Genomic DNA, 12,325 nt, shown 5'->3' on the forward strand with positions numbered 1-12,325 from the left:
AAACTGTATTAAACCTCCAAATTGATCCAAGTCGTGCGGCAACAGTGTGATGCGGTGTAGGTTCGCGACCACATTCTCACGTAACCGGCCGATTACCTACTAGTACAAGATGCCGTTCTACGTTCTCGTACGTAACGCAAGATTATATTTGCGTACAGGAACACGAAGTTGGGATCGCCCAAACATGTGCAGGTGACGTTGTAGGGTTTGGCCTGCATTAGTCGAAATTCACACAACAGTCCGAAAGGGATTTGATGGTAAGTTCTTTGCCAACCTTAAACATTCTACCTATTTCAAAATTTTTGTCATAGACCGAATAGAGCGCCATGAAATTTGCCGAATTATCTGCTTACTTTTACCTCATATCAGAAAAGATAAAAAAGCATGTTTTCAGCAAGTGAAAATAAATTCACTGATGTTTGCTATGATTTTTTGACGAAGAAAAGACTTGTTCAGGTAAAGGTTCTCACTCACATGTCATTGCAATTCTTCAAGAAATTTAAAGAATGTACATAGTTGAAAATTTAGTGCCATACCTACTTTTTATATTTTTCACTTAAGCATATATTTTTAATACTTGTTTGGTCCCTTCTCGTGGTCGGATCGATGTATGCAGCACCACGTAATTCGACAAAACCAACTGTTAAGGGAAATTTCGGAATAATGATTTATAGGCTCACTTGCTAATGCTTTCATTCTAAGGGGGAATATTGTGTATTTTTGTAAATCGGTTTTTCCATTTCTTATAAGGAAAGCTAAACGGACAGATATTGTTATGTTGTGTTTGCTTATAAAGTTTTGCATTTTACATTTGTGTGAAATAGAATATGTAGAGCCTTTGTCTGATTTCGATTCAGTTCCGCATTCTTTCTCTCCTGTTTTTTTTTCAAATAAAAACCTATCTTCAAGTTAGTAAAAAATTCTTACACAGTAAAAATATATAATCATCTGTTTTTTTTTCCTGGTCTCAAAAAACATCTACCTAAAAGGTTGCACGCGACACTTCAATTTCCGCATTCCAAACTCGTGGGGATTTGCTTCATCGATTCTGTTGTTTATACGTTCACTCAAAATTTAGTCTCTTGCCTCTTGTTAGAACCCTTTCATCACTTACGCTTGGTGATCATTTTGGTGGATAATGTTCCAGTAAAAAGACATTCCCGTCCCTAGGGTGATGTCGCGCAAGGATGTTGGATCAACCTCAATCAGCTGAAATTAACATTAGTAGTACTAATTGCAAACTTATTCGATAGGACGCATCGATAACTTTCTAATTTAAATGTATATCACAAACACAAACGTCTTCTGGCCAGAGAAGAAGAGTGCACAGATCGGCAACACCAGTAGCTATAGCAGCAGCAGTAACAGTTGTCGTTAACAAGTTGGGGAACCTGTTTTCATAACTGTCTGCCTACGTGGGAGTACCTCCGGTTGCCATTAATACTGATGACTGACAATCGTTGATGAACAGCTTCTTCGCTGGCAACAAAAACTAAGAGCTGTTGAACACTACTTAAACTAAAGATTATTAAAACTAAAAGTATGTTACGTACTATTGAATAAAGATAAACAAGACGATATTCGAATTCGACTGTCTGGGCGCTTAGCTTGTTCTGCAACACCATAATCAGATATAGCTCGGAGTAGTTATCAATGGCATGACCATTGATAGGAAAGTGATTTATATTGTTCTGAGGGTAAGATTTGTAAGAGTTATCAAGTTTGCTTGTCGAAATGACATTTTCTACTAAGTCTACACACATATTTGGCTCACTGAACAATGACAATATTGTTGGAACAATTATGAATGACGTTCCGACGGCAGAGCGGAAGTTATTTTTGTGAAAAGAGTAATGGAAATTGTACCGATGATCTACTATAACTGTAGTTAGCTCATTACGGCTGGTCTGCGCTTGAAGTCACCACAGGTTCTTGGGTAAAACATAACCATTCTGGGTGAAAAGGTGCTTACGACCCCCAATGTTAAGGTTCAGGAGAGTACTAGCGAGAGAGTTGTCGTTTACCAACGGCGACTCTGTTTGTTTTTCGATGAAAGATTTGGATGCCGGCCCTCCGTCGTCCCCGTAAGTTGTTATGGTCTCTTGTTTTCCATCCTGGGTCGAACGGGTTATAGTTGTTTTAGTGTGACCCTCGGAGTCACGTACGGTTTTACGGGTTTCGTAAGTCTGTAACACAAAATCGGATCAACTCGATGTTATTAGAAGAAAAAGTAAACGAATACAGAAACATACCCCATCCGGTTTACGTATGGTTTGCGAAATGATGCTTTGTCCAAACATACGCGGTCCTTGGAAGGTACCCTCAAAAATACCGTCGTGGAAACGTTGCGGTGGCGTCTTACGTGACATGCGGGGTCTATTTGAAGTCGAAGGCATGTCGTCCGATTGCTTAAATCCATGAATCAAGTCCAATATTTTTTGTTCGTCAGTTAGTTTCACCTTTCGCTCCATCCGAGCCTTGCCATCTTGGTCGGCATCCGCTGAGGGAATTTCAACCGCGCGACGTTTAGGCAAAAGCTCCTTCAAATCAGGAGAAATCCGTTGAAGCAAGGTGTGCAATTGATCCGGATAAATTCTGCAGAAAAAAAAGTTCTTTCAAGAGGCGTCTTAAAGAAGAAACCCGTTTACTTACTCTCCATCCAAGTCAGTATCCAACAACTTTTCCTTATTGAGATCCTTCTTAACCTCGTTCTCAAAACCAGGCTTCAGGAAGTCTTGTTTAATATCGCGGTCGAATGCCTTGAAGGTATCTGCAAAACAAGGTCATTTTTATTACTCTGAAAGGAATGAAAACTTTCACCCAACAAGACGCACCATCATACTCTTCCAGGCTTTTCATCATCTCCGCAATTTGGTGCTCAAAATGTTTTTGCATTTCCAGCGGATTGGTAAACACTTGAACACCCATGATCTTCTGGTTGTCGAACAGATCATCGTCACTGTCGTATTCCTCGACCCAAACAGGCTTGCGAAATTCATCCTTTAGCATCGGTTTCTTCTTTCTGTAAAATCAAGTTTTAAAGAGGTCGTGAGCTTTTGCTGACATAAGTAACGGTAACAGTGGTGATAACGATATGAATACAAGGTTCTAAGATTAACCAATCTTTCAAACTTGCAATAAGATTGGTATTTCATATTTTTTTTTAAATATTATTGTCTATTTTTCTAACTTAAAATCTAACGAAATATTTAATTGTACCGTTTTTCAGAGACCACTAAATTTTAATTCTTCTGTTGAAATATTTCTGTTCCATGTTAAAAATTCCCGATATTTTCACAACAAATCATTAAAATTTTATGACTTCACTGTTACTGCTTCAACAATTTAAGCAAGGCCAGATTAATTTGGAAATCCTGTCTCTCAATTTCGAGTCATTGGTTTGTTGGAAAGATCTAGAAGCAAGACGTAGGGAATTTGCATTTCATCAAGCTATGTTCAATGTCATCTTTTTTTTCCCAAAGGTAAGCCTTAAACCCTGGTTTAATAGATTGAACCTGACTCGGGATTTTATTCGTATATTTTCCCGTCTCATGTCCAATCATTATTCCATGAATGCGGTACTCTATCGTTTAAATATTGCTGGCAGCAATTTATGCGGATGTGGTCTAGGTTACCATGACATCGAGCATATTGTTTGGTCATGTGAGGACCACCTATTCGCCAGAGCGAACTTTATAGATTCCCTTCGGGCCCGAGGAAAACCACCCGACGTTCCAGTGAGGGATGTATTAGGTATGATGGACTTGGACTATATGTTCGAGATATACCTTTTCCTAAAAGCTATCGATCTTCGACTATAATTCTCTTTATTTTCATATTTCCCTTTCTATCTTTCTTTTTCTTCAAAAAAAAAAGTGAACTAGATCTAAGTACACAATTGTAATCAAACAAAACGAGTTTGGCTCCTTAAAGCCTAAAGGTATGAGCCGTTTCAAATAAATAATTTACAAAAAAAAAAAAATGTCATCTTTTCAGGGTCGGCATTTGGAAATAGGCATAACCTCTGGTCGGGTTCTAACTTTCTTGTAGTTATCACTCATTTTGACGCCAAACTCCGACCCTTATCAGAACTAAATTGAAATCGTCATAATAAAAAAATCTTGCAGGCATAATTTTTTTCTGCTTTGACCTTTATGTTTTTCTCGAAACTGCTTTGTAACGGGAAAAATAACAAAAAAAAATTGTGTCGTAATATGTTGTTTTGTCCGAGAAGATTGTCGACAATGCAAAACGAAGACAAAATACAATAATCTTCTCTTTCATCTTGTTCTTTAGTTCAGCTCACCTCTTATCACCCTCGTCGTCGTCCTTGTGACCATCAAGGCCCATCATCTTCTTCAACAGATCCATCTTTACGACGCAAATTTTGACGAATTTAGGAAAACGAGGCGCAGGAAAATTGGGCGATTGCTCGCTTTTTTTTGTCCGGCCGGGCTTTGGCTTTTCACCTAGAGCTGGGTTGGTGCTTGAGGGGAATAAAATTTTCTTCCTTCCACTGAAGGATTCGCAAGACAACGTCCAAAATCACGACTAATCCAAACGCGATGGCTCCAATTTCAATCGTAACAAAAGCCTCGGACACTGCACTAACGCCAAATAACAATTTAATACACTTTAAAGTTTTTTTTGCAAACAAATTTTGCAATTTTCTTTCCTAGACAAAAGGACTTTACTGACGCAAAATGAGAAAACTTATCAGCTGAACGAGATGGAAAAATTCGATGGCCGCCGACTGTGGGGTGTAAGAAAGTTGTCAAAACTTACGCTTGGGACGTTCTTGCGCAGTAACAAGACGTCGGGTCGCCACCGAGCTTTGAACAAAAGTCACGTACGCGAAAGCTCTCGTTGTTATGATTGCTTCGGACGTTCGGGCGGGTTACCAAGGGGTTACCATAGAGGTAAAAGTGTGAGTGTGTTTACGAAAGCTCAGCCTTTCATCGCCAAATCGCCAAAGAGGTGTGTCCACGAGCTACGGTACAAAAAACGAATGCCTTAAATAAATTTAACATTCGTTTTTAAGATTGATGTTATTTTTGGAAACTATCATTTCCCGTTTTGGCCAAAAGGTAGTCGATATTATCTTATATATAAAAATGGAGGCGTTTTCTTTGTAACAACATCACGTATGAATGGTCGGTCGAAATGAAGTGAAGTTGGGTATCCGAGGGTTTTTTGGGTCAGAGATGGTTTGTATAATAGTTTGAAGGATCTCACTTTTTATGGAAGGTGGTCCCAATACAAATCCAGCTTTATTTTTTACGATTTCCATAAGAATCTATTCGCGAGCACGATGCAGTTGAGGAAGTGTAGATGAAATTAAATATTTATTACGATTTATACTTTACGAGGTAAAACGAAGTTTACCGGGTCAGCTAGTCTCGTATAAAATTTTGATGTTTTTTTATCCATATGCTGGGAAGCTGAGCGTATTTCGAGGGTCACTTTCTATAGCGTTTCCATTCGTTCCAATGCTTGAATCTTGATATTATTTTGAAGAATAAATGATTTGCCTCCGGACATAGATGCCAAATTTGGTAGTTAATGAATAACAATAGCTACATGAAATAATTTAAATAAAACCTTAAACACAAAGAATAAAGAACATAACTTTGTATCTTTATTAGAAATTTAGCGAAATATCGCTAATTTTTTAAGTGTTTTAATATCAAAAATAAAAATTGTTTTTTAACAAAAACTTCGATTTGAAGGCGTAACTCATCAAAATTTATTGGAGTTTTTTTAATTTCATTTAAAGGGGTGTGTATGCTTTAATCAAACCATTTCTGGGTGGTAAATGACTGAGTCAAATCTGCAATAAACAGTAATGCATGGCAAAATTTATACTGGGATGAGAGTGATTTGATGCATAACTTTGATATTTCACAAACGATCAACTTTCATTAGCAGATAGAAATTATGTGGAAATAGTAATTAACCGTTTACATTACTATTAAACGATGCTTTGTGGCATTATCATTATGTCAAACGGTGCAAATTATTCAAACATTTCTGGTAAGTCTTATTCAGATTGAAGTAAAACATCAACTAAGCGACAAACGAATCTTCTTGGTTCGGTTTGGTCGAATCCTGATCAAATTCATTAAAAAATTAAAAAATTGTTTTATTAGTTTACACCAAAAATTGCCTACTTTTATTTATTTTTCTTTCAGATGTTTACAGAAAATCCAACCAATTCAAACCAAACCAACATGTACCACTTAGTGATGGTGGCCTTCTTTCTTCTGGAATCGCTGGCCACAATATCCGCAGATATGGGCTCCCGGTTTATCCTGTAAGGTAGGTCACAATTTAAAAAAAAATCAACTACAAACTTTCGAACACGTTCACTTACCAAATTTATGTACACCTTTGGGTGGCCCAGTGCCGGTTCGATTCCTCCGTCACAGTAAACAACTCGAGCAGTGCTTTCGATGATGGGAGCCTCGTCGACCAGTTTGATGGCCCAATTCTGGTTGACCACCTTGTCGGCATTCACGAAGCGAGCATTGCGATAATCCTTGTCATCGTAGTACTGTTTCCGAAAGTTTATTATTCCCATTATTATTCTGCTTGCGTAATCGATCGCAATGAATTTCTTTCTCTCGTGGGAAAGTCCTTACCTGTCCGGTGTGCGTAATTTCGTCCTTGATAGTGGAATATTGGCTACCGTAAATTTGATTACTGATGACACGGCGTCTCATGAGTTGCAGTGCACGAGTCGAGGTGCTGAAAATTCGGCTGGCCATCCTTGCGAATCGAATTTCGGAACGAACAGCTGAAGGTTTATTTTGGTTCTGCGAGTGAGAAATCTTTCGTACGGTTGATGGAAATGTCAGATGTTTTGTAAACACAAGGGTCATCTACAAATTCCGTAATGGAAAATATGTGTTATACTAATCTCAAGTATTTAATGTTTATAATAAAGTGAATAAAGTGAAGTCGAGCATAAGAGCGCCTGTAATCGTGGTCCAAACAGCCACCAATGCGGTTGCTTTGGTCGGAATTTGGGTTTAAACCGACTGTTTGGACCAGGGATACAAGTGCTCTAATAATTAAAAAAATCGATAAGTTTGTTCTAAATCTAAATCTATTGCAATTCTATTGATTTAAAATAAATAAATAAATAGAATTTCCGAGATGTGAATAAGCACAACTCACCAGATGTGCAGAAGAGTTTATACCAGGTCGGTTCTTCGCATTCACATAAGATTTGACGAACATTGCACCTGATGGGTTTTCCACGCCTTCGAAATGAAAATTGCCCTTTCTGCACCTCTCTGTCCCGCAGAATCCCTTATTTTTTTTCGATAATCCGTAGAAAATCAGTAGGAAATGCTGAAAATCCGTGGATTTCGAGCATCGATCCGTAGCTCCGTAGAAATGCTGAAAATCCGTAGAACTATGGAGAAATTCGTAGATCTGGCAAGGCTGGTTCTCAGCAACCAAAATCTGAGTGGGAGTTACGAAGTTACCTGTGTGGACTAGACTCGGAGATTTAATCAGAAGATTTATTTTGATAGCTAAACTCGAAATTGAAAAAAGACAATTAATAACGTTCTGCATTCAAAAAATGTTGGTCTTGCTTTACTGAAACCGATAACGATAAGTCATTGTATTTATACAGTTTTATGTAATAAGTTGGTAAATGTTAATCTTTTTATTGTGATTTTTTTTAACGTGAGTAAAGTGACATTTAAAATAAATGAAAGTGATTCATTGTTATAACAGTTCAAATGAATCGATTCATGTTCACGTCCTTCGATAACGTACCAAATGAAAACAAATTATGTTATCAAAATGTTCAATCAAATTAAAATTTTGGGAAACTTTACAAAAACATTCCTTCTGAAAATAATTAAAAATCTTAAAACTCACTCTTCAATCTTTCTGTAATTAATCCATGCATTTTTTTTTCCAATGAACAAGACAGCATGAGCTTCACGTAGGTTCATCCGTGGAACCATGATTTGTGGACGAGTCTCGAGTTGAAGTGAATAAGTCTTTAAAATATTTTGGTGGCTGTCAGTGGTTGGGACAGCAGCAGAGCGAAATAAAATTAAAATTGCAATCGCGTTTCAAAAGTAAAGAATTCTGGAGTGTTCTTTTGAACAGGACCTCTAGCGATTATGTCATTAGCTTATTAAAAGAATTTGTCACGATTGTGGGCGACTAACTGGGAAGCTATCGATCAGGTGCAAAAAGCAAAAGTGCTACGCGGGTGTGAAAGTTCAATCGAATTGGCAGCTGCCACCAACCCTCTCTGTGGTGCGTTTCATTTTCGGATCTTTCTCTCTCTCTGGTGTCCCACCACCCAACTCCACCAAATCGAAAGTGCAGCCGAAGTAGAGAAACAGCAGCAGCAGCAGCAGGTACGTGAAGAAAACATAATACGTATCGAATCGAAAGAAATTGCAAGATACCATCGGTAGCTCAACCAGAAGCACATCGCCAGCAAAAGTGGGACAAAATTGTTGTACTGGGCATTGACTGATCATCTACGCGGTAGCGGTACAGAATGTAAGATTTTCGTGACACAGCTGACTTGTTAAATTTTTTTAAACTTTTAAATCAAATTTCAGAAAAAAATACAACTTATATTCACGATTCATCGGGCAAAATGTCTTCCGCCCAAAATCAGCAGGAGGATTTGGAGGCTCGAATTGCACGTATCAAAAAGCGCAATGAAGAGATCGAGAAGAAACACCGGGAAGCAGAGGCTGATCGTCTGATGGCCATGAAGGAAAACGCCATGGTTGAAATGAAACCCCCGAAAGATGAGGACTGGCCTCGGGAACACAAATACGACAAGATAGATTTCACTTACGATTTGGACGAGGAAGCCTTGGCAGAACTCGAGGGTAAGCTTATTTATGATGGCCGATTTGGGGCGGTGTGATTTACCGCTAATTGAGCGGCAATTCAGCACCAGTTCCGTTATTTAGTATGAATTGCTTGTGTCATTTTGTTTCGTTCATGGGTGCCGACTCTTGATCGGTGAAGCGTGGCTGGTTAATTGCACGAAAGTTGCAAGATTGATAGAATGTACATATGTACGTACTTAGTTGGTAATCGATCTTTCTATGTATTTTATTCTCAGCAAAAAAGAAAGAAAAGAATGCTTTCATTCAAAAGATTGCAAAGGATTATAAAGTTTTCGCCGAGGGAGAAGGTCCTCCACCAGATCCGGCGTACAGTTTTCTAGCGGATGTGGAACGAGACGGCGAAAAGGCTCCTCTACCCGGTTCGAATAATATTCAGGGTAGAATGAATAACAAGGGTGGAAATTTTGATCGTAAAAATCCCAACAACAGAAGTGGTCGCCTAGGAAGTGGTCCTGGCCCAGGTGGCATTCGTGGAGGAGGTAGTGGTGCTGGACGTGGTGGTCTTCGGGGTGGGTTCGGTGGAAATCTGCAGCGTTCTCAGTCGACTAATGAGCACGATGGTCGGAGACCGGATCACACTCGACACGGAGGCCATAAGAATGGGGCACCTGGCCCTTTAAATGATAGCAAGTGGCGGCGTGAAGGAGCTGGTAGCAAGGACGATGGCTGCATAAACAATTTTAGCAATGGTGGATACAAAGGGGAACCCAACTTAACCGTTTCTGTATCCCAGGATGGCGAATTCAAGAGTGTGAAAGGTAAATTCAATTGTTGTCTATTAATGAGGTCTCATTTGATATGGGAAACATAATTGAAATTCTGTTGTTAAGCATTATTAAAATCCTTCTAAATTTTGTTCGCAGTAACATCTCCTCCAATCATAGGAAGTGGTCGGGTTGGCCCTCGCCAACCAGCGAAACCACAGTTCCAGTTTCAGACCGACCCACATAATCCTCATCATCACCAGAATCTGGGCGCTGGAAAACCTCATCATCGCAGCAACAATGAGAATTTTAATCGCAATGCTTCCGGACGAAAGTCTGACAAGGACGCGAAACGACTTCCCAAACCCGGCAGCGGTGGAGGACCATCGCCTTCGCCGTCGTCGTCTTCATCGTCGGCAAACGCAAGCAATAAATCGACCAACGGCGGAGGCAGTCTCCAGGATCGACTCAATCGCAACCGTGTGGTCAATATCGATAGAAACGAAAACACGATCCGTGTCAGTACCAGTGGCAGTGCCGCCGAAGCGGGCGCTGGAACGCATGCTAAAGCTAATGCCACTCTAAAAACTATTTCAAAAATAATTGAAAAAAATGCAGAGATCGACGAGAAGCTGGCTCGTCAGATGCATCATGAAAATGAACGAATGGTTAATCGTATGAAGGAGTTAAGAATGCAAGATTGAAGCAACGTGGTTTAAAGGCAGCTGAATCGAACGAATTTCAAGTAAAACAATTGCCGCTTTTACTAAAAAAAGTAAATCCAGTTGAAATTGGTAGCACGCACGCACGCATAACATATAAATCAATAACTTTTAGTGCATAAAAAGATAAAATAATTCACCCATTTCTAATGTACACGTTGCTGAATATAAATTAAAAAAATCATCATATTATGTGCGAAAAAGAACTTTGATACCATTAGCCACGTTAGCAGCTCGGAATGTAACGGAACGTTGATACTGGAAGGATATATCGATTTTACTGGAATGCAGGCGAGCAAATTTCGTGAAGAAACCAGTTTTATTACTTAGATTTTGTTCTATTTATTTATGCATCTATTTTAATCCTAGACTATTCAAATTAGTTATTCGGCATATTTTATCAGTACCGTGAGTGAATATCAAGTACGAAAAGTATATTATTTGTTTTAAATTTCGTATCGTAATCGGAAGCATTTAGTGTACTCGTTTAACTTGTTAAAGGTCGAAATTTTTGTCCGAGATTACCATTCACTTTTATTATGACTACTGTATATAGTTTTACAAGCATCCAATTGTATGCGCATTCATAAATGTTGAAATATATTGAACATAACATTTGAAGATAAAATACTCTGCCTTTGAATTCATTGAAATGAGAAATGAACGTCATCATCCCCTGTTCATCATTATGTTCTCTTGGGGTTTTTGTTCATTTTGCGCATGTAAACGTGGTAAACTAATGGGTGCGATGGGTGTGATGCACGGAAAAAGCAACCAGCTAAAGGTTTGCAGACGGCCTTCATCAATCAAGGTGTAAAGTGTAAACAAAGGTTTCGAGTGGAGTTTTGTGTTGCATGTGAATAGTTGTAATCAGGATACTGCCTAATTGAAGTGATTGCTGTTCGACTTTGGAATATCAAGACCAGCACAGATATTTCAGTGCCATCAAGTAAGTAGTCCTCTTACAAAGCTCACAAACGATATGGCTATCCCTAATGTGTCAATGTCGTCAATGACTGTTCATTTACATCGGTCATCGTATTTTTTCGATTTTTGCATTGCATAATTTTGATCATTTTGAAGACCTACTGTGATGAACACCATTCATCATATTGAACATGGACAGCGGTTTAAAGTGCTTAACAGGCACTTAGAATTAAAAATAAATTGTTCAATAATAATATATAATAATAATGATACTTTAACAGCTGCTATTCGTAAACTGACCCATGCGCAGTTTCATCATTTTTCAGATTATCTTAAAAATCGTTTTTATTTTGATAGCAGAATTGTCGAGCTTATTTCTAAAATCCCGCGTGAACTTTCATTACGTCGTATGAAACAATATGTAAACAAGGAGTTATTACGAAAAAAAAAAAAATAATACAAAAACTGACCTAAATTAGTCGCATCTTCTTTCCATTTAGAATATTTGTAGCCTGGACAACATGCATACTTTAAAACTTTGAATTCAACTCATTCAATTCAGCGCCAATATTGATTGAACAATACAGGGTAGATCTATGAAATATGATTCGCATTTTTATTAAATCATGATGTTTTTAAAATTTATTAAGTATACAAAAAATTGTGTAACTGTCATATATTGCATATATTGCAAAAAAAAAAATTGTGCACTGATAGCGACATCTTTTGGATGTTAGTCCATTTACGAATTTGGTTTGGAACTTAGGTTGGTATTCTCACACACGTTTTGAGCTCCAGCTCGAACTCTGTTTTCTGTGGTATCAGTTCAACCGCCTTTCTTCCCAGCCATGCGTGCGATTCCTTCAGTCTGCTATAGGAAGGCAGATTTCGAGAGCACAACCTGGAGAGCAATGGATTTTGTCTGGGCTAAGTTCTCCCGGAGGCATGGGTGGCAAAACTCCTCAGATCGGCTTGTCCAGTGAAAGAGAGTGCAATTTTTTTCGTCTGCTCCCCCAATCGGTGCGGGGAGAGATAAATCGCACTGAAATGAAGAGTGAGATTGTCAACA

General features: G+C 38.6%; 4 protein-coding genes across 4 annotated transcripts in view; 2 read left to right on the forward strand and 2 right to left on the reverse strand.

Moving 5' to 3' along the window:
- Positions 1-690: 690 nt before the first annotated feature.
- Positions 691-4,769, reverse strand: LOC129744946 (uncharacterized). The gene is made up of 5 exons (XM_055737733.1): positions 4,307-4,769; positions 2,835-3,022; positions 2,653-2,770; positions 2,253-2,595; positions 691-2,186 (listed from the first exon to the last, which is right to left on the reverse strand). Exons 1-5 carry the CDS (start codon positions 4,369-4,371, stop codon positions 1,920-1,922), a joined length of 981 nt encoding a protein of 326 aa, XP_055593708.1. The 5' UTR covers positions 4,372-4,769; the 3' UTR covers positions 691-1,919.
- Positions 4,770-6,137: 1,368 nt separating this feature from the next.
- On the reverse strand, positions 6,138-7,257 carry LOC129747781 (NADH dehydrogenase [ubiquinone] iron-sulfur protein 6, mitochondrial-like). The gene is made up of 4 exons (XM_055742126.1): positions 7,180-7,257; positions 6,642-6,881; positions 6,374-6,553; positions 6,138-6,311 (listed from the first exon to the last, which is right to left on the reverse strand). The coding sequence occupies exons 1-4, from the start codon at positions 7,240-7,242 to the stop codon at positions 6,240-6,242; spliced, it is 555 nt and encodes a 184-aa protein (XP_055598101.1). The 5' UTR covers positions 7,243-7,257; the 3' UTR covers positions 6,138-6,239.
- Positions 7,258-8,016: 759 nt separating this feature from the next.
- On the forward strand, positions 8,017-10,957 carry LOC129745178 (uncharacterized). The gene is made up of 4 exons (XM_055738103.1): positions 8,017-8,538; positions 8,601-8,879; positions 9,119-9,661; positions 9,767-10,957. Exons 2-4 carry the CDS (start codon positions 8,639-8,641, stop codon positions 10,309-10,311), a joined length of 1,329 nt encoding a protein of 442 aa, XP_055594078.1. The 5' UTR covers positions 8,017-8,538; positions 8,601-8,638; the 3' UTR covers positions 10,312-10,957.
- A 114-nt stretch (positions 10,958-11,071) lies between these two features.
- LOC129745544 (sodium-coupled monocarboxylate transporter 1-like) overlaps positions 11,072-12,325 on the forward strand; it is a 43,430-nt gene continuing 42,176 nt past the window's right edge. Inside the window, exon 1 of the mRNA XM_055738668.1 lies at positions 11,072-11,278. The gene's annotated coding sequence lies outside the window, so the exon portion shown is untranslated. The remainder of the gene's footprint in view (positions 11,279-12,325) is intronic.

Source organism: Uranotaenia lowii, chromosome 2 (genome assembly GCF_029784155.1).
Source record: "Uranotaenia lowii strain MFRU-FL chromosome 2, ASM2978415v1, whole genome shotgun sequence".
In the NCBI taxonomy this organism is placed as follows: domain Eukaryota; kingdom Metazoa; phylum Arthropoda; class Insecta; order Diptera; family Culicidae; genus Uranotaenia; species Uranotaenia lowii.